This window comes from Ictalurus punctatus, chromosome 26 (assembly GCF_001660625.3).
Source record: "Ictalurus punctatus breed USDA103 chromosome 26, Coco_2.0, whole genome shotgun sequence".
NCBI lineage: Eukaryota > Metazoa > Chordata > Actinopteri > Siluriformes > Ictaluridae > Ictalurus > Ictalurus punctatus.
The window spans coordinates 1,345,692-1,367,790 of NC_030441.2; the positions used below are offsets into that span (position 1 = coordinate 1,345,692).

Genomic DNA, 22,099 nt, shown 5'->3' on the forward strand with positions numbered 1-22,099 from the left:
ACATACTGATACTGTTTATTATTTACTCCTGATTTAGCCTAGTTATTAATGAATTTATTTTCCCAATTATGGGAGTTAATCTAGGAGTGAGAATGTGTAATGCACGAGTACGTGATGTGACTCGAAAAAAACTTGGAGCACAGCATAAAATAAACATTAATACTGATGATAGTCAAGGCACACATGTACAGGACATCATCACAGCCTTAAAGTTGTTTCTTGAGGAAGGATATAAAGTGAGGGGAACATTTTCTCTCACAATATGTGACAAAACAGTTATTTTTAGCATCGTTACGATATAAAATGTTAATATATATGACTTTATAATACTGTTCATGTAGTCAGTCTTTATAGTACAGCTGTAGTTCTGTAGTAACCTACACTGATTTTTGCACAGTAAAACATCTGTAATATTTATTCTTTCACCAATTTGCAGTTTAACCCTGTTACTCCCACGTCTGAGAATGACTCCAAATACAACAAAAACCCCAAAACTTCTGATAAACCCTTCTGCCTGGTCAATGGTATAGCTGCAAGCACAGTGTCACTCATGGAACAAAAGCTTATTGAAAAGATGAAAGAGATCCGTGAGAAGGCTTCAGAGTATAGTAAGTCCTGTTATTATAGTCAGAGGTAAAGCTGCAACAGTTTTCTGATCTTCAGGACAGAGGAGATTATGATTAGTGGTTTCTCAGGAACATGACAAGCTGTGACTTTTATCTTATTAACATCAGGGGAGAAAATAAAGAGAGAGACTCGTAAGAGAAACTGTTTATAGCTGCGAGAGCAGAAGCGATAACAGAAGATAACTGCTATCATGGATGTTCCACAACACAGAATGCATCTAATTGATAAAACTTTAATTAATAAAAATTGTAATCAGTGATAAATGACTATGATAAGAATTAAACACTGCAGGTATTCATCCTATTGTACAGATTTGCCTCACGTAATCATCTTGGAAAAAAAGAGGACGAAGCCTGCAAACTGGTTAAAGAGGACCTAAGAAAGGTCTACACCAGCAAGATCAGAGAAAAGGTTATTGTGTAATTAAATGGTGTATATTAGTGTCACATTGTGGTGAACTCGCAACTGCAGTTCCCAGAATGCAGTGCCAACTACAAACATGGCCGACAAGAACTACACTTCCTGGCCATGCATGAACTCAAGTTCAAACAATGACATGGATGTTCTGATCCTCAAGGCGCTCGATCAGATCGTGAATCTCACCAACGATGCTCTGGAAGACCAAAACCCTAGTGAGAAATCTGAGTGAAGGCGCTATTTTTTGTTCTTTTCCACCCCTACACCAGTGCAGAGTATTTAGGACAGTGAAAAAACATGAAATTGTGTCTAAAGTACATTATTAAAGTAAAGCTAATTTCTTCTACTATAATCATAACTGGTTTGTGTTTCTGTCGCTGTCATGTTCCTACTGCACTCTGGACTTTTTATATTCCATTAAATTAATAATTATAATGACGTTTGGTCCTACTTGTTTTTTAAGATTTATACCATTACACTAAACATGTTTTGACAGATACAAATAACACAAACACGAGTAATGTACAATACTGTTTCATAGTTCATACATAAATATGCAGGACTAGAACACCCAAAGAACGAATCCTCTTTCATTAACTACCAACACTGACTAACTACTCTCTCAGTAATTAGGGCTAGGCCTCGAGAAATAAACTTAAGGAACAACTCCAAAGAGGGGGAAACAAAGGGTTACGCCACACTGGACTTGAACCTGAGGCTGGAGGATGGAGAGACCTACATGCAGCGCAGTGAACTACCAACCCTACACAAACCGACCATGGACCATGCTCACGAGGAGTAAACTGGAAAATAAAAAGGTCAGAGAAGACTGACTTACAAAGGAAATAAGTAAACAAGTTTTTTTTTTTTAAAGCAAGGAACTGGAGAAAACCAGAGGAACCCCAAGGGACAAGGTCCAAGAGGTTTGATCTGACACAGCGAGAAAGCTTCAGAGAGACGGGAAACCTGAGAGATAAACTCGAGAGTGTTTACAAAATTACCGGCTTAGCCTCAATACAGCACTCAACAAGGAGAACTTCCTAGTTCTTCTTAGTTGTCCATCGTGGCGACGAAGACCATTTTGTCATCAGAGATGAAGCATGCGTAGATGGCTGGTCAGGCCAATCTCTGCACGTAAAGTCCTAAGGCAGGTGGGACAGGGGATGGGGTGGACGTCTCCGGGAAGGTTGCTGGCACGGGTTTTTCTGGCTTGCCTCTTTCGTTCGGCTGCAGCTTTCCAATTTATCTCACACAGCAAAGAGCCCTTGTGGATGGTGGAGTGCCAGGTGTCACGATCCAATGCAGTCTGTTCCCAGGAGGCAGGATTGATGTTAAACGCTTTCAGTGAGGCTTTAAGGGTATCTTTGAAGCGTTTCTTTTAGCCTTCTTGGCAACGCTGACCTTGCTGGAGCTTGCCATAGAGGAGTCTCTTTGGTAGACGTTGGTCTGTCATGCGTATCACACGTCCTGCCCAGCGTAGCTGGGTCATCATCAAGATGGTGAAGATGCTTAGGAGGCCTGCTTGATTGAGAACCACAGTGTCTGGGACTTTGTTCTGCCACTTGATGCCAAGGATTTTCCTGAGACTGGTGGTGTGAAAATGGTTCAGTTTCCTGGCATGACGTTGGCACACTGTCCACGTTTCACATGCATACAGCAGTGTGGGGAGCACAACTGCCCTGTACACTTTCAGCTCGGTCTGGATGGTGATGCCTCTTCGGTTCCAAACCTTGGCATACAATCTCCCGAAAGCTGAGCTGGCTCTCGCAATGCGGACGTTAACTTCGTCATCTATTGTGGCATTTTGTGACAACGTGCTGCCGAGGTGAACTTGGTCACTGTTTTCAGTCTCTGACCATTGACAGTGATGTTGGACTCTGTATAGGGCTTCCCTGGGCTGGCTGATGAATGACCTCAGTCTTCTTGGTGTTGATGGTGAGAAGGAAGTTTGTGCAGACACTAGAAAACCTGTTAACGCTGCGTTGCATGTCCGTTTCTGTGCTATTGTTAAGGGCACGGTCATCAGCAAAGAGGAAGTTCCTGATGATGTCTGTCGAAACCTTGGTTTTCACTTGGAGCAACCTGAGGTTGTACAGATTACCATCTGTGCGGTACTTGATGCCGATCCCAGCATCACCGTCTCCAAAGGTGTCAGTCAGCATTGCGGAGAACATGAGGCTGAACAGGGTTGGCCCCAGGACACAACCCTGCTTGACGCCGTTTAGCATGTAATAAGCCCTTCAAGCCTTTCAGTACAGTCACAGGTGGAGCTGGTTGCTACTCATCACTGAGGGAACAAAGAAAAATTGGTTGTTGTTTTTTTTTTTTTTTTTTTACATGTCACCAGCACAAATTCTACAAATATATTTTTATATAATAAAACAATGTATTTACAATTGAAACATCTGCTATGAGCCGGGGCCCTGTGCGTGTGGAGCTTGCATGTTCTCCCCGTGCTGTGGGGGTTTCCTCCGGGTACTCCGGTTTCCTCCCCCAGACCAAAGACATGCATGGTAGGCTGATTGGCTTGTCTACAGTGTCCGTAGTGTATGAATGGGTGTGTGAATGTGTATATGATTGTGCCCTGCGATGGACTGGCACCCTGTCCCGGGTGTACCCCGCCTTGTGCCTGATGCTCCCTGGGATATGCTCCAGGTTCCCCTGCGACCCTGAAAAGGAGTAAGCGGTAGAAGATGGATGGATGGATGGATGGAAATCCGCTATGAGATGTTCCACTGGCAACAATCCAGTATCTACAATTTAATGTTAATATTATTTACACCACAGTGGTACTGAATGCTCGAATGGTCAGACGGTATTAACCAATCTTTTATAACAGGAACTCTGACAGTAGTTCCAGACACAAGATAAACCACAGGTTTACATTAATGAGAGTCATTCTAATTCTTCACTATTTCTATAGTAACAACTTACAGAGTAGCAAAATAAGAAGAGAGAGACTTTTTTGTTGGCGTTTGTGTTACAATGAATTCATATATTTTGGGGCCTCGGGACCAGTTTTCTTTATCATGTTGCTGTAGACAGCGTAGAAATAAACAGGGTTTTGTTAAATCCGATGTCCTGACATTTCATCCTCCCAGTCCGACAGTCCTCCCAGGGCTACTAGCCAAGAACTGATCACAGAAAAAAAGTGAAATAATCATAGAAAGCCCTCACTGGCCTTCAGCAACAGTCATTATATGTTTGTATTTTTGTAGATGGAGACGTGCAGGAATCTGCTGGGTATTCCAGTGAACCACATCTTCCCTGTTAAAAACTACCATGAGGAGATGGACACAGACGATGACATGGATGCTCTGATTCTCAAAGCACTGGATCAGATCGTGAGCGTCGCCTGTGACGCACTGAGAAAAAAAAAAAAGACATCTCTGACCTCTGGTGAAAAATCTGAGTAAGGACTCGGATCCCAAACACCTCAGTGGCATTAGTGCAACACAGAGTGCTTTACAAAGCATTAAAAACACATTAGGATTACAGTTCTTCCTAAATGGAGAAGGGTACCAAGTATGTGTGGTGGAAGGCTATGTACAACCACCTTGTAGGGGAATTATTCAAAACTTAACTAAGGAAGATTGAGTGAGCAACAGGATCCTAGTCCCCTGACCCAGTGCTTTTAGTCTCTGTACAGCTTGTGGTTGTATGTTGGTATCCATCGTGTTGCAACACAGTGATGCTCAAGATGAGGTGAGCTTCAGGATTTGTTCTGTAGCACGGCAGCCACCTGAAGTGTGTGTATAGATAACAAGATCAGTATAGTTTGGTCTTTATCCCTTAGGAAGAAAACACGACACTTGCTTACCAGTGTTCAGTTGAAGATGGGAAGCATAATGTCCATCAGCACTCTTATAACTTGGATGAGGCGCTGAATGTCCAGCAGAAGGCAGAGTAATGTCTCTCCACCCAATGACCCAATGACCCAATGACTTAGCGATTGTGCCCACGCTGAAGACTGTAGCTTGATCCAGCGAGGCCGCAATCCCGGCTAACGGAGATCCAGTGGAGAAGACGGACAATACACAACACTATCCGATAAGTCAGCCAACTCTTCTCACATCATAAGTAACGGCATCCGTTACGTTTTGAGTTCGTTTGAACAACCAAAACAAAACTTTATGTGAAACAAAACAAAACTTTATGTGAAACATAAAGAAAACACGGGAGTATTCGACTCCACCGGATAATAACTCTGTAAGCGCTAACCGGCCTATTTCCCCGCTCCACACACACACACGAAGGAAAACCCGTTTCATCGCCTTCTAGAACAGACTCGTTAAAGACAAACGGATTTTTAGAAACAACGTAATGTGTCTCTGGAACACGTCACGGGTCTAAACTGAACTTTTTTTTTACCGCTGTAATATTCCCGAAGTTCACTCCTCAGCTCAACTCCCGCCGCTGCTCTAATTCCCTCTCACCCGCCTCTCCTCGCACAAAATGGTGGTGTACACGTCATCGCAATATCAAAATAAAAGTCTTTACCGAATAGACTTTGTAGGCTCCCCTACATATGCATCGCTAAAATAAGAGTAATGTAATATTCTGTCTTTATGGAATATATTCGATTATGTTATGTTACTTTAGTTACAGTAAGAATAAGACAAAGATTTCACTCCCTTTCAGAGTTAATACACCGTAAATGTAAGACTCTGACCAGGATGTCTCACATTTCAGTCTCAGTCCTCAGTCCTTCAGTCCAGCAGATCAGCTGTTTATAAATCAGATTTGAAAATCAGCAGAATTATGATGTTAGCCAAGTTCTTTGGTCTGTGGTTTGAAATGGTGCCTTGCTTTTCGTATATATATATATATATATATATATATATATATATATATATATATATATATATATATATATATATATATATATATATAATTTTTTCATTATTTTATTTATTTATAAAAAAAAATTGCTGGAAGATTCAACCAGCCTCAAAGACCTCCACAACCTCGAACACCTTCACCACCTCCATCGCCTCCATGTGAGTCTTAGTCTTATAATATTTATTAGATGATGATCAATATGTTAACGTGTATAAAACCTGTTAGATTTTGATAAAACTGTCAATTTCTGCTCACTTACTGTATCAGTTTGACATAATCTGATTTTCTTTGATTGTTGATGATTATCGACTTGGGGTAGTTGTCCACAAGCCCCTCATAATACTGTACTCTGCCATATTTTTTACCCATTCTTCTAACTCAGTCAGGGTTGTGGTCCTCCTTGCTTAGACACAGTTTCAGTTCAGTCCACAAATTTTTCACAGCTAAAATGGTGTTCCCTTTCAAAGGGAACTTCGATGTTGCGTTTAGCATAACACTATGGGAACGCCCATCTGAAGCTTGTGTAAAATCATGCCTATTTATAGGCCTGCCATGATCAAGTGACGTGGTAATTAAGCGCATCGCGTGATATAAATATGGCACCTCTGAACCGCGCCATCAGCCTCTATTATCTGAAGCGAAGACGCAATTCAAAGGCCTGCCCTGGTATGACAAAGCTACGCAACGTCTCGTTCCATTCTCAGGGAACCGGGTTACCCAGACCTTCCCTTTCAAAGGGAACTTCGACGTTGCGTTTAGCATAACACTATGGGAACAGGAATACCCAGTCCGTCGTACTGAGGGTACGGCCTATTCAAAAAGACCCAAGCCCGAGGGTCACTGCAAGACACGAGCCCGGGGTGGAATGAATATCCAGGCTGTAATAACAAATGAATGTGTGTGGCGTAGACCACTCTGCAGCAGCACACACATCCTGTAAGGATACCCCTTTGGACAAAGCCTTCACGGAGGCGACCACCCTAGTGGAATGAGCCCGAAGCCAAGAGGCGTAGTGAGACCGCGCGCTTTTTGAATCGTGAATCGTGCATTTTGTTTCGACTATAAACTTGTTTTCGGAACATGGTTCGCCAGCGAGGATACATACACAGAACTGTTGCTAAATACATAAGCTTTTGTCTATGCTTTGACATCCCATGTCCCCACTGGCTGACAGTCAAGTCGTGTAAATTTATGACCTCTGGTAACACTGTTTGATCTGAATGTGTGATCTTTCCTGGCAGTTGTCTGTCTGTGTGTGAGAGAGACGTGTGATTTCTGGGGGTTTTGCTGACTAGAATGCTTACAAATGTGTTTATGTTAACGAATTAAGGAGAGAGTCGTGCATCTCAGTGCTTAAATAATGGTTAAAACGTTGTAGTTAAAACACAGTAGAAACTCTGCAACTATCTGTTACGATGTCTGCTCCGAGAAATCCTAATACCCCTAGAGGAATGTTGTGTATTCACCAACACGAGGACCTGTTGAAATGAGAGAGGACCTGACTTCTGCTCCAAGAAAAAAAAAACCCAAGATGTTAGTTTGATAATTTACTCATGGAGATATTGTAAAGACGTTGTTGTTTATCCCTGAGCAGGGCGTCAACAACTCCACAGATCGTGTCTTAAGTCCGAAGGTTTATTTAGGAGGTAGAAAAAACATTTAAAGATGTTTTAAAAGAAACAGGTGTTTTGTACATAATGCTAAAAAAGAAAAATGTTTGTAGTCCAATGTGAAATAAATGGGTGGAGACACACTGAGTACATTTCTGTTCCACTGTCTATAAGGATCCCCACCATTAATGTAGAGCGACAAATGTACACACCCTCCATGTGAAGGATTAAGTTGACTAGTCACTTACAGTTATAAAGACATGTCCTTGTGCAGACTTACCTTCACACCAGCATTGCCCACTGACACGTCTTCTCCCATGTCAATGTATAAGAAAAGGCAAAAAGTAATATGAGATATATAAGAATATATTTGATCTAATATAAGATATTATAATGAAAAAACCAAATAATATTATTTAACTAGGTCTGGCATTCAGCCCTCTTAAGTGTAAGAGCATTATCAGTATTGTACGGCAATTGGAACGGTAGTTAGGGGCAGTTGGGACACTAGTTAGGGGCAGTTGGGACAGTAGTTAGCTTTCAGATGTCAGATGAAAAACTACTTTTTGAGTCACAGTGCCAAAGTACTGCAGAATATTTCAACGCTTCTTTTTCAGCCTGAAGGACTGGCATTTATTTAATAGACAGATGGCACAGCCATATACTTGGTCAGAGGATTTTAGGAATTTCTTTAAGAAACGTTCATTGTTTTTTTTGTTCTTTTATCATGGCGTCAGTTTGCATACTTACTTTGGTTAGTGACTTAAACTGTTTTATTAGGAGGTGACAGATTTAGTTAACAGGGAATGATGATAGGTGAAGATTAAGTTGGTATGCGTGTACAAAATAAAACTGTCTATGTATATTTGTCTGTTATGTATCTGTTTAAGCACTACTGTAATAGCGATATAAAGAGAGAGAGAGAGAGAGAGAGAGAGAGAGAGAGAGTCCATTAACTAATTCATAGAACCCATTTCTACCTTTTTAAGTTCGTTATACATGTTTCTTTTGAAGCATTGTGTTCAGACATTGCAAATCATTAGTCTGAAGGTTAAGGGTTCCTTAGACTTTTGCTTCTTCAGCATTAACAAAGTCTAAACAAAGACTAAACTCAGAAACAATATAACTGTCTGGTTGTGATCGGAATAAATGGCAATGTGAAAGGTGACTTAATTCCCAATGAGATTTCTCTATGTTCTATATGACCTTTCTACAGTATATGCCATTAAGTCCTAGTTTCCAGCCATCATTACAGCAGATGTGTGATGTACATCTAGACAATCTGATAACAAACTACACACAACATTTATGTTGAGAAAATTCAGCTTTCTCTTTGTTCCCAAATAACATTGGTCCAGATCCATAGTTTACATCATCTGCTCACACGTATTTAATCTGTATTACAAGTACTGAACAAGTTAGAGGAGGAGAACGTGTAGCTTTACTGTTCATTGGAACTTTATTGTTTATTTGGATCTGTCTTGTTTCATGTTCATGTTCATATTCATATTCAGACTCTCCTAGGGGAGTCTGGCATCTGACATAACATATGAATGTAGGAACATGGATTTTCACCATGCGCTCCACCGGCACACTAGTTGAAAAGAAAATCAAACATATTAAAAGTTCAAAGGTCAGGCAGTGCCGGAGTAAGCAAAATAAAAGCAAATCACCTATTTAGATTATATCTATGATTAAGTTCACTTTCAGTTAAGAAATGAAGCTTATGTTAAGGTTATTCTTCCACAGATGTCTTCAGAAGAAATTGATGACCGATTCCCTAGGTATTGTGTCTCAATTTAAAATAAACACTCACATGCAGATTCAGAAGGTGTGATATTATATAGGAAAGAAAATCATGATTACATTTCTGCTTATTCGTGTAAACGTCAACTACATTGTGTAATCGAATTTCATGTATTGATACTTTTTTTTTTTTAAATCATTTGTCATTCACACTTATAGCCTTCTAGCTCCATTGTAGTCAATTTGCTCTTTGAGCAGAATTAGCAGCCTTTGGACTGTGGATAGTTCTATGAGAGAGATAAAAGTAGTAGACGCAGAGTGTTTCTTTTTTGTCTATATTGCTCATTTCATTCAGTGCTTTTGTGTCCATAAATCCTGCAGAGATCGTAGGTATGAGATTTGTATTGTAAACTACACCGGATTTTAGTTACTATTGTTCTACAACTTCAAGTTAGTCATTTCTCCTGGTTTAAAAGGCTGTATTCTACTGGAGAAAATCTAACTGGAGCAACGTCATTTTAAAATGATTGCCAACTTAACAACTTGTGTTCAGAATTATGGTAATTAAGTACACGACACTTAAATTCCTGTTAAATAATGTGGAAATTATTGGTTGGATGTGTACGGAAATTCATTATTAATCATTTACTTTTTTTTTCACCAGCCTTACGTATGTATAGGGCGGGATCAACCAAGATGAGCCTTGTGATTTGTTTCTAAGCGTGACGTACCGAGAACGCCGCCATAGCGACTGTGGTCCTGCTTCTGAATCAGGGGTTTTAGGAGGAAGTGTTCGAGACATCGCTGCCATGCTAGAAATGTCCACATTAGGAGGCAGAGCCAAAGGAGCTAGCAGGAATTACTTACAGGTAATACTGTTTTTATGAAATCAAACAACAGCATATCCATTATATGTAATGAATATGAAAACGTTATTCAGAATGAAGAAAAATATGAATAGGAGGCACACTGGTCGGTTTAGGTTTGTTTTAATGTTTAAGTTCCTGACGCATTCCCTCATCTTTTTGTTAACATATGGTTTATAGGGATAATGAGTAAGTATTTGCCCTGTTCTCCAGGCGAGCCCGGACATCCTCAGATGAAACCATGACTCTCTGAGTTCAGACGAAGAGATCCAGAGTCGCCATCACACCATCAGCGGCCCCTTAACTGACTACGAGATCCCCATTGCACAGCAAGAGGGCACAGAACAAGGCGAAGTTACCAAATCTCTGCGAATTACTGATGAACCAATGGAAACACTCCCTGAGAGACCAACCCCAGAGCCCCGCCCCCGCTCCATGCTCACTCAAGAAGAGTGGTCACGTGTGGATGCCACGGCAACCTTGAGGAGGCCCCGCACACCTCACGACTCGAGCAGCGAGAGGGTCCAGCTCAACGAGACCAGCACTGTGAGACGACGGCCAAAAGTAATAGCACCCACTCAGAGGGATGATGCGACAGATGCCGCTATTCGTGTAAGACCTGTATCAGAGGTGGAACATGTATATCGGGAAAGTGATATGAGCGAGGATTTCCGGCGAGCGCTGAAGCCTCCAGTTTCCCCCAAACCATCTTTGGGCCTCAGGAAGCCTGAGCCTCCCACCCCAACCAGGAGAGTCCCACTTCCAGGACCGGAGAACCAACACAGCACAGGTATTGCTAAATTAACATGGATAATAATGTCTGAGAAATTGCTAAACCAGCCTTAAGGACATGCTGAAAGAGCAGAAATTACGTCTCATTATGTGAATTTTTTTCATTCCTAGTCTTTAAAATATTTTGTCGGGTTTATGATTCTTTCGAATTAGATTATATACCTTGTGTATATATTCATAATTTTTTCTCTGATGATTTTGATTCTTTAGTGGAGGGCAAAAGAGTTCCACCGCCTGTGTCTCCAAAGCCAAGCCCTCCTCCTACACTTCCTAAACCAATCAAAATGAAGCCCTTACCAACACACACACTTACCCCACCCAGTGACCTAAACACACACCCACACTCCTCTACCATTCTCCCCGAGCAAGTGGATCATCCTATACTCAGTCCATCAACCCCGACCCCCCAAACCAGCAGAATCTCACACTTTGTCCCCATGACCTTTGACATCTCCCGCTCAGAGCCCCCAAACCCCCCAAACTCCTTCTACCCCTGGGTGCGGATCTGCCCCAGTCAAACCCCCGAGATCTTCCATGGCAGGGCTGTCAGTGGACATTCCCAGCCCTTTTGAGGCAGAGCCACGAGAGGTGGAAAAACACAACGAGGATGACGAGCAAAAGAGACAAAGGAAAGAGATAGCAGTGATTAAGGGGCAAGAGATGGGAACTTCCAGCGAGGTCACAAAGCTGACAGAGGGATCAGAGCAGGTGCTGATGAGGCGGAGGAAAGTGGGTGTGGCCAGACAGATGCAGATCGAAGGAGACATCGAAAGCACAACAGAACATGGTGTTGTAACTGCAGATGAAATTCGACAGAGGGCGCCAAATGTCAGCGGAACGGATGAAGGCAGAATTCATGGAGAAGAAGAAATAAACCAGCTAAGGCTGGACGAGACCAGTGCCTCCTTAGCTGCAGCACTGGAGGTTGTAGAGGAAAGGATCATGACCGAAGACAAGTATTTTTTAATTCATCATTAAATATTACAATTAATAATTATTAGTTGATACTAATTAAAATGAATAAATATTTTCAAATCCCACCTTGTGTTTTAAAAGCACAGTCAACATTCTTGATGATATTGGAAGCATGTTCGATGACCTCGCTGACCAGTTGGATGCCATGCTGGATTAAAAAAGAAAAAGAAAAAAAAAGCACAAAATAAATCGTAAACAGAAAAGCACAGCATCGTCTTCATCTGAGCGCCTGATCTGTTTAAAGCCACGCTTCAATGAATAAACGAATAAACACTGATTAGCTGATCTTATCAAGGATTTTTTTTTTTTTTAAAAAGGACCTACTGGAAGGCAGAGGTCTTGGGTTTAAAACGTTAAATCCATGAAACATCGACATCAACATCGTTTGGTGAAGGTTTTGGAGCCAGGACGTACGGACTGTTCTCATGCTGCTTCCAGAGATAAGCACAATTAAATGCTAACAAACTATTTAAACATTGTTAAGGTCAAGAAATGCTAGCAATGTGTCAGAGTGTGTGTGTGTGTGTGTGTGTGTGTGTGTGTGTGTGTGTGTGTGTGTGTGTGTGTGTGTGTATTTCTATGTGTGTACTATGTTTGGGCTTTCCTTCACTGGCGATCGACATTTGTGTATTCATTTTTCAATAATAATTGGAATCACCATTTTTGTGCTTTAATGTTGAGTTGGATACCCAGCTACGACGTTTTCAAAGGGGAACACAGGACAAAATTTTGGAGGGAAAAAAACCCCTGATTGATATGTTAAGGAATACGCTAAAAGTCGAGGAACATTGCTAGCTAGCTGAAATATTTCACAATATTTAGCAAATATTAGCACAATATTTCATCTTTTCATCTGAAAGACTCTGTCTCTCTAAGATCCTCTTTTTATACCCAATCATCTCACTGACCTGATCCCAATTAACCTCCAGCTGTTTCTTTTTTAGTAACACTTACTTTTCCAGCCGTTTGTTGCCCCGTCCCAACTTTTTTGAGACGTGTTGTGGCCATCAAATTCAAAATTACCTTCTTTTTTATTTCTTAAAATGGTACATTTGCTCAGTTTAAACAGTTGATATATTTTCTATGTTCTATTGTGAATAAAATATGGGTTTATGAGATTTGCAAATCGCTGTATTCTGTTTTTATTTACACTTTACACAGTGTCCCAAGTTTTTTATTTGGAATTGGGGTTATATATTTGTTTTCCTTATTTTCGATTAAAACAATTCTGTATGTCAAATGATTTTCATATGTTGCAGTTTCACAACGAAGGTGAGAAAAAGTTCTGATCTCATTTCGTTTGTTGTTTACATCTGTTACAAAAAATGTTACAGGGCACTGTGGCGCGGCTTCTAAGTGGTCACATGACTTTGTTTTGGTTCGTTCACTTCCCGGTTGAGTATTGGGTTATGCTTGAGTGTAAAAAAGAGTGGGCCAAAATTTCTCCAAAATGATAAAAGAGACTGATAAACTCCTACAAAAAATGTTTACCTCAATATAAACATGCTTCTACATGTTACTGAGTAATAGGGTGTATTTTCACCCCACCTGCTTGTTGAAGGTTGGCTGCTTTTGTTGAGAAAATGACTACACATTGAAATCTGTTGTATACTTTTCTTTTGTCACCTGAAGGTACAGGTTTATAGAAAGTTTATAGAAGTTGGTGAGGACCACAATTGTTATTTCGGCCCTGATAAACAAAAACATCATTCTCTCTGCATGACCGGTATCCCTCAAGTGCTTGAGAAAAGTCTACTTCAGCAAGAAAATTAAGGAAAAGGTTGGTCATATAATACTTCCTGCTTTATTACGTAAGTGGGTTTTTTTTTTATGTCGAATCCCCTTGGGCGGTAACTGTTTCATCCAAAACGTTGATCATCATTAACCAGTTTTCAAGTTATACCTGTATGCAAAGTACAGAGACCTCAAGGCTTGATTTAAATGATAACATGTAATCCTTTTCCCTTCCTCTTATTCCGCTTTTTCCCCCCATCTGGCAGGTATCCCTCGAAAGGTTGTCCTGACAGATGTTGATTCAGCGTGCTCATTAGTTAGCAATGATATAAGGACCATCTACAAAAGCAGGCGTGTTAAGGAAAGGCAAGTCCAAAGAAAAGTTATTTTTGCACATGTGCACAACAGCTGGTCAGTGTGGGAAACATCTTTGAAGCATATACATATACCTGACAACATTAATCAACAACAATAGCATTAAAAAATGTTTATGTATGTATATTACAATCTTGTAGAGATATTTCCAAAATATCCCCACAAGCTTCAGATTAAGCTGACTCAACTTAATCGAACTATTCATCACAACCGACAAATACTGTATCTAGCCATTTTATCTTGTAATATAAGTGTAAAAATTAATCGTTTAATTTAATCTAGTAAATATGAAAAAAAAATTGCTAGTCAGAATCCAAATTAAGGACATCATGTGAGAGCCTGGTTCCTCTCAATTGTTTCTTGCTGATGTCGTCTCAGGAGGTTTTTCCTTGCCCCACTCTCCTCTGGAATTTCTCGCTAAGGAATCGACTTAAACTTGAATTTAAATGTAAAGTTCAAAGCCAGATCTCTGTAAAGTTGCTTTGTGACAACGCCCATGACTCTTCAGATAATCTTCAAAGTTGTGCACTGCTGAATTTGAAGGAGATGGACTCTTTAATCAGCATTGTGTGAGAAATAGAGTACTTCAGGAAAATAATAAAATAAGTGTGTATATATGTGTGTGTTTGTGCGAGAGGGGGAGTTAGAGAGAGAGAGAGAGAGAGAGAGAGAGAGAGAGAGAGAGAGAGAGAGAGAGAGTCAGGGCTGGTTACCAAGTGAAAGTGAAAGCACAGAATGATTCCGTATTTTGTGTAACGGTTATACTCAGACTTGGTAAGTACCATTTGACCACTTTTGCTCTAGCAGGGAGAATAATCTCTTTGATCTTTGATTAAGAAGACGTGTTTTAGGTTAGACTGGGTATCAGCCTTATGATCAGTTACTCCATGCTGGATTTATTAAAATTGTGTTGATGTACTTTAGCCTGTGAGGAAGATCAGCTTCAGAGGATGAACATCGAACAAAATGGGTGGAAAGAAATCAACACCGACGCCTCCAGAAGGTCAGATCACTTTACTGGAACCATTCAACAGCTGTTCTACAGGATGTTCTAAAAGTCTCCATAATTAACACTTTTAAGCAAAGTGTAACTTTATCTGCAAAACATCCTCTACATGATCGATGTCTTGTAAACACACACAGAGTCGTCTCTTCCGCTGTACTCGCATATACAGACGCAACCTTCCTGTTCCAGGCACCATAAGTGCATTCTTTTGTCAGGTGATCTTAAAGTCTATCTCAAGGAAGAAGAACAACCTATAACTAAGATATTTTGCTAAAAATGTTCATTTCCCCTATGTATGATGACGTTTGAGACACCCTGGTTTACTGTATATTTGTGTGCAGTCTTGCTAAAACATAACACTAGGGGTTGCATAGCGATGCCTCGCTATATCTGTATCGCCATCAGTTTAGCACTGCAGAAATTCCAGATGTGGCCGAATCCTACCACTGGATCACCAAAAAACTCGAAAACACTTGCAAAGATCTTCAGGACTGCAGGGAAAGAAGGGATTTTTAATTTACAAATGATAGCAATGAAAGTAAAAAAAAACTCCTTAACCGGTACAGTTCTTCACTAGGTTTCATACATGGTCTTAACCAGACCAAGGCCTTGTGGACCTTTTTGTTAATCTTTCTAGCTGATATGACCGAGGAAGCGTGTTGCTTCCAAATTAGTGAGCTGTTGACATGTTATAGTTGACAAGTTTTGTTTGGCTCTGCCTGTAATATTTCCTAATGAATTTTGTTGGTTTGATTTCCCAAACTAAAAACATATAAATAGGCTACAAGTCTAGCTAGAAGTATAAACCACTGCGACCTTGACCAGGTCATTAATAACGAGTTGATGAACATGATCTTTCTCTGTTCCATGAACTTCATACTTGATGTTTTTGGGAGATGGGAGGAAACCCATTGAGACACAGGGAGAACATTTGAAGTTCTGAATGATCTTTTTATTTACAGACTTTGATAAACCATGGAGAGACGTGGACTGGAAGTAAGTAATTTATTTATTTGAGTGTTTTGTTTAGCTTAAATCGGGCTTTATATTTAATGAATCTACACAAAATATGCCAGAATTCCGAAGTGAAGGGAAAATCTGTGTAGTTACAGAAAAAAAAAGTTGTGATTGCATACGGTACATCATCCTTCTTGGTGTAAACCCTTAAATTAGTTAATGTCAGAAGTTACATAATTGGCTTAATGGAGTTGACCTGTGTGCAATTTAAATGTCATGTGATCTCAATATAAATTTATTCCTTGGAGGCCCAGAGTTTATTATAGATCAAACCATCATGAAGATGGATTTCAGATTCCCCCTAAAAGAGATTCTTACTTGCTATATAATCCCACTTACATGCTTGCCTTACGGTCTTTACCTTATGCTCAGTAATGAGTACTCCTTCTTACCTTATCAGGTGGAGTTCGGGACCTCTGGGCTCAGAACTTTCTGTTTAGGAAGCCGGTCTTGTGGAGCAGGAACAAAATAATAAAATAAATTAAAATTCGCCTTTGAGTCAAGCAGGAGTTGTTGCCAATTATTTGAAGTGTATTCGAATCACCCACGATGAGGCTTCGGTTTATTGGTTCAAAATAACAATATTTAACATAGGCGTCTCATCACTCGGATGATAATTGAAAATAAATACGTTTACGTAAGTATATATGAACATACAGACAGATTTCAGAAGCATCTCATCACTGGGATGATGGATGCATAAGTTTAGCACACAAAGACAGACATGACCAGTTTATAGCCCCGGGGGATTTTGAGTGGCACAGGAGCAAACACACGGCATAAATCTTTACCATACAATTTCTTGGCAAGAATCTCACAACTTTCATTCAGCTATATACAGTATCTCACAAAAGTGAGTACACCCCTCACATTTTAAAATATTTAATTGCATCTTTTCATGTGACAACACTGAGGAAATGACACTGTGCTACAATGTAAAGTAGTGAGTGTACAGCTTGTGTAACAGTGTAAATTTGCCGTCCCCTCAAAATAACTCAACACACTGCCATTAATGTCTAAACCGCTGGCAACAAAAGTGAGTACACCCCTAAGTGAAAATGTCCAAATTGGGCCCAATTATTATTTGTTCTTGTGATTTTTGATTGTCGTGTGTGTGCTCTGAGGTCAACATGGCGACCTCAGAGCTACGGCTTGAGGCCTACGGGGAGGCCTCGGCTGTGGAGCTCTTGCACGCCGAAAAAGCTGTTCCTCTGCCCTGCCCAGCCGAGGAAGCTGTCCCGTTGTCCAGCCCAGTTGAGGAGGCTGTCCCGCTGCCCTGCCCAGCCGAGGCAGCTACCCTGAGCTCCAGCCCTGCTGAGGACGCTGCCCAGCCTCCCAGTCCCGCTGGGGACGCTGCCCAGCGTTCCCGTGGCGCCCAGCGTTCTCATGCCACCGGGGGTGGCGTCCAGCGGTCCAGCGCCGCCAGGGGTGGTGCCCTGACTTTCAACCCAGGTGGGGGTGGTGCTCCGCCCATCTGCTGCCCGGCGGAGGCTGCCTCGTTTTCCGTGGCAGCGAGAGACAGCTCGCACAGGGGTGCAGGACTCCCGTTGCAGAGGGGTTTTTGGCGCTCCGAGAGTGGCGCATTTGGAGGGGGATTCTGTTATGCCACGGCCAGCAGATGGCACTGCGGCACGGCTTCTGACTGGTCACGTAACTTTGTTTTGGTTCGGTCGCTTCCTACTTGAGCATTTAGTTTAGTTTCTTTAATTTGCCCCCGGTGTCGATGCTTTAGTTTGATTATGTTCACTATTTTAAACCTCTCCGTTACTGAGCACTTCGCTCAGTATTATGGGTTGTATAGTTTGTATCAAGCGGCTGATGTGTTTTGTTTATGTTTGTTTGTTTGTTTATGTAGTGAGTGCACATAGCAGGCTAAGCGGTCTTTTGTTTCCATGCCTTGATTCATGCTCTCGTTTCATGCAACGATTCCAGTTTTCCTGTAAAAACCGCATCGCCTGTGCATTGTTTGTTTTTGAGTTCTCTAATAAAGACTTTGACCTGTATCTGCATCCGCCTCAATTCCTGATCCGTAACAGAAAAGATTCATTTTAAAGAAGGGAATCAACTTAAATATGCTGAAATATTTTGTAAATACAGTATGATTCATCAGCCACATATTATCCATTCAAAAATACATGTTTACGTATGTATATCACATTTTTGGAGAAATATTCCCACAAGCTGCAGATTAAGATGACTCCAACTTAATCTAACTATTCACCACAACCAACAAGTTCTGTAGCTAGCCATTTTATCTTGTAATATTACGAGAAAAAAAATCATCATTTAATTTAAACTAGTAAATATTTTTTTTGCTAGTCAGAATCCAAATTAAGGACATCATGTGAGGGGTGTACTCACTTTTGTGAGATACTGTGTACTCTCTCATCTGTGCAACCCGAGCTCAGTTTGTACAGGAAGCAAGCATACAGCCGTTATACAGGAAGTGATCTCCTAAAATGGGTATGAGAGCTAAGTCACTCATTCAGCAGTCATGTTATTCAGAGACTAAATGGTATCTTTAAATACAGAGTGTATGTTTCTTTCTCTTCTTACATTATATAACATATCTCTGGCTTGTTCAACATGGTGTAGATCAAATGTGTTTCTGTCAGGAGCTTTATGCAGCTGATGTTTTAATATTCACATCTGTTCGTGCATCCATTTACTGGATTCAATCTCACTGTCCAGGTGTTGGGGAGATTTCCAAGAGAGCCGAGGCCCATATCGGGAATGTTCGTGTAGCTCAGCTCTTGGACTCCCGGTAGAGTGTAGGATGCTTTTGGGCAGGTTCTCCGGTGGTGCCTCTTTTTCTCGGAGTTCTTATTCCTCTTTTTCTCTCTCTTTTTCTGCTTTCTTGTTCCATACCTCTTTGTATAATTAATGCATTTTAGATTATACAGCATAATTAAACCCCATACATGATACTTAACAAGCAAGGATTTGTACAACAAAATCATTCATTCAATCTTTTCTTGTGCCCTTATGGTGACCTTAGGGAATAGCATTATCATGTTCAATTACTTCAATATTCTTGTACGAATCCCTGATGGGCCTCGAGTTCCTCAGTTAGTCATTGCAGAGACTGCATTACAAAGACCAAAAAAAATCTTATTACGTAGGAAATATTTTAATTCCATTGTGGTACAGCAAGAACTTAATCAGAAATATAGCTATTAGTGTATGGCCTTGCAACGTCATGCTAAGTTCCTATCTTCATAAATGTATTATTTCTTTCTTTTGCTAGTGGGAGAGATCGACTTGAGGCAGATCTGAGAAAACTTACAATCCATCATGCAGAGATCACCCATCTCAAAATCCTTGTTCACGGAGCGGTTGCTGCTGGAAAATCCAGCTTCATCAACTCAGCTATCAGTGTCTTTCAGCACCGTGTAACGGACAGAGCCGGAGAAGCAGCGAGTGCAAGCAAGAGTCATACAAAACGAGTAAATTCGGTTTTCAGTTATAGATGATTCAGTTTAGTTTTCAGAACTAAATTTGTCATCAGTTTATCATAGTGAATTCTCTTCACGTGTACCTATGTTATGGATAATATATTAATAAATGCATTACATTTATATAACATATAATAAATTAAAGGTAGATGAGGTTATAATCGAGACTGAGAGAAAATTGTGTTAAAATATTGTATTGGTTTTGTCTTGGCAGTACAAAAGCTACAGAATCTGGAATAAAAATGACAGCACCTTACCATTTATCTTCAATGATATCATGGCGCTACAAGATACGGGGACATCTGGAATCCACACTGGTGACATCATTAATGCTATGCTGGGCCACGTGAGAGAGAACTGTAAGGTATGGTTAATATGTTATTTAATACAAATACACATTTCATACATACACACTTCCTGCCTGTCCAAATATACTTCTGCCTTTCCAATTATATTCCTGCATGCCCAATATAAATTCCTACCTATATTATTTATTCCTGCCTGTCCAAGTATATTCATGACTGTCAAAGAATATTGTGTAATAAAAAATAATTGTGTATTTTTCAGTTTAATCCTGTGTGTCCTTTACGGGATGGTGATCCAGGGTACATTAACGCCCCCACTCTGAATGATAAAGTTCACTGTCTGGTGAGCGTTATGTCAGCACAAACCCTCTCTGTCATGTATGATTCTGTCATCAAAAGCATTAAGCATGTCAGGGAAAAGGCCAGTGACCTTGGTGAGTAACACGAGTAAAACTCTCAGCTTTACTATTAATCATTGCTATCCATTGTCTTTTACATGAGGCAAGCAAAGAATAGTTTTTCATAAACAAGACGTAAAGATAAATCTAATGTAAATATAAGATCTGTTTTTAAGGTAAAAATCAAAGTGAAGGGGAAAACCTAAGGAAATTTACTTTAAAGTTTGTATGAGCATATGTGACCAAGCAAAATAAAAACATGCAGGAGTCGCCCAATGTCTCCTCATTGGTTTGTATAATCAAGAATATAATATTCAGCATTAATTCTTGGTAGCTGTAAGAAAATCATTCTCTCTGCATGACAGGTATCCCTCAAGTGCTGATCTTGACACATATTGATGAGTGCTGTCCACTGGTTAAGCAAAACTTGAGAAAAGTCTACTTCAGCAAGAAAATTAAGGAAAAGGTTGGTCATATAACACTTCCTGCTTTATTACGTAAGTGGGTTTTTTAAATGTCGAATCCCCTTGGGCGGTAACTGTTTACCCAGTTTTCACGTTGTACCTATGTGCAGAGTTTAGCTACAGACCTCAAGGCTTAAATGATAAAATGTAATCCTTTTTTCCTTGCTCTTCTTTACCCCCCCCCCCCCCCCCCCCCCAGATGTACGAATGCCGCGACAGAGTGGGAATCCCGATGAACTGCATCTTTCCTGTGAAGAACTACCATGAAGAGTCAGACACCAATAATGACACTGACGTCCTGGTTCTGTTGGCCCTGAGGCAAATCCTCAACTATGCTAATGATTATGTGAGAGACCTGTAACTCTCGCCCCTCTTTCAGCTTGTAGACTGGTCCAAATAAAAGTTGAACAATACTATATGTTTAGTAAATCATGTAACCTTAGTAATGCTTAGTTGAATTTGAAAAATGTGGTCGTCCTCAAATATAAATAAACATGATTTCCTGTTAAACCTGTTACAAATTAAAATAAAGTGTTTGTGTGTGTGTCTTTAAGTCTCTCTTATTATTTTTTAATTATCATTTTTCTGCAAGTGTGCGTTTTGTTTTAAACCCTGAACTGACATCGTCACAATGTTTCTTGGAAATACAGATGAAAGATTCATTTTAAAGAAGGAAATCAACTTAAAAATGCTGAAATATTTTGTAAACACAGTATGGTTCATCAGCCACGTATTAGTCATTCAAAAATACATGTTTACGTATGTATATCACATTTTTGGAGATTTATTCCCAAAAGCTTCAGATTAAGCTGGCTCCAACTTAATCTAACTATTCACCACACACGACAAATACTGTATCTAGCCATTTTATCTTGTAATATTATAAGTGTAAAAATTCATAGTTTAATTTAAACTAGTAAATATACCGTTTTTCTGCTAGTCAGAATCCGAATTAAGGACATCATGTGAGGGGTGTACTCACTTTTGTGAGGTACTGTGTGCTCTCTCATCTGTGCAACCTGAGCTCAGTTTGTACAGGAAGCAAGCATACAGCCGTTATACAGGAAGTGATCTCCTAAAATGGGTATGAGAGCTAAGTCACTCATTTATCAGTCATGTTATTCATGTGAGAGCCTTTTCAATCTCGTTCTTCTCGATTGTTTCTTCCTGATGTCGTCTCAGGGGTTTTCCTTGCCACTTTCACCTCTGAAATTGCTCGCTAAGGGATTGATTTAAAACTTGAATTTAAATGTAAAGTTCAAAGCCAGATCTCTGTAAAGTTGCTTTGTGACAACGCCCATGACTCTTCAGGTAATCTTCAAGGTTGTGCATTGTTGAATTCAAGGACGTAATTCATTGGCGGTGTCTAACCCATCCTATATTTAGAACATAGTTTTAAGATTACATTTACAGTTTGCATTCACGTGATTTCTGAGTGATAGAAGCTCCCACAGCATGGGGAAATTGCAG

General features: G+C 40.3%; 3 protein-coding genes across 9 annotated transcripts in view; all 3 read left to right on the forward strand.

Annotated features, from left to right (window-relative positions):
- LOC124627608 (uncharacterized) overlaps nt 1-13,001 on the forward strand; it is a 60,322-nt gene extending 47,321 nt beyond the window's left edge. The window contains exons 2-6 of one of the 3 annotated variants that reach the window (XM_053676217.1): nt 437-608; nt 4,263-4,456; nt 9,907-10,111; nt 10,322-10,898; nt 11,111-13,001. In XM_053676217.1, the coding sequence (XP_053532192.1) occupies nt 10,496-10,898; nt 11,111-11,472 (765 nt within the window). In that variant the 5' untranslated portion in view covers nt 437-608; nt 4,263-4,456; nt 9,907-10,111; nt 10,322-10,495 and the 3' untranslated portion in view covers nt 11,473-13,001. Of the gene's footprint in view, nt 1-436; nt 609-4,262; nt 4,457-5,977; nt 6,045-9,906; nt 10,112-10,321; nt 10,899-11,110 lie in introns of those variants that run through there. The other 2 variants (XM_053676218.1, XM_053676219.1) reach the window with 2 other exon arrangements.
- The window catches only part of LOC108262077 (interferon-induced protein 44), a 168,791-nt gene extending 154,587 nt beyond the window's left edge, over nt 1-14,204 (forward strand). The window contains exon 7 of one of the 2 annotated variants that reach the window (XR_008393531.1): nt 13,876-14,204. Coding sequence is in view for 1 of the 2 variants with exons in the window: in XM_053676201.1 (XP_053532176.1) it covers nt 13,876-13,899 (24 nt within the window). In the remaining variant the exon portion in view is untranslated. The remainder of the gene's footprint in view (nt 1-13,875) is intronic. The other variant, XM_053676201.1, reaches the window with a different exon arrangement.
- Nucleotides 1-22,099, forward strand: part of LOC128629200 (interferon-induced protein 44-like) — a 55,548-nt gene that overhangs the window by 11,390 nt on the left and 22,059 nt on the right. The window contains exons 1-7 of one of the 4 annotated variants that reach the window (XM_053676208.1): nt 14,772-14,987; nt 15,953-15,986; nt 19,255-19,453; nt 19,677-19,826; nt 20,030-20,201; nt 20,531-20,631; nt 20,829-21,169. In XM_053676208.1, the coding sequence (XP_053532183.1) occupies nt 14,951-14,987; nt 15,953-15,986; nt 19,255-19,453; nt 19,677-19,826; nt 20,030-20,201; nt 20,531-20,631; nt 20,829-20,990 (855 nt within the window). In that variant the 5' untranslated portion in view covers nt 14,772-14,950 and the 3' untranslated portion in view covers nt 20,991-21,169. The other 3 variants (XM_053676209.1, XM_053676211.1, XM_053676210.1) reach the window with 3 other exon arrangements.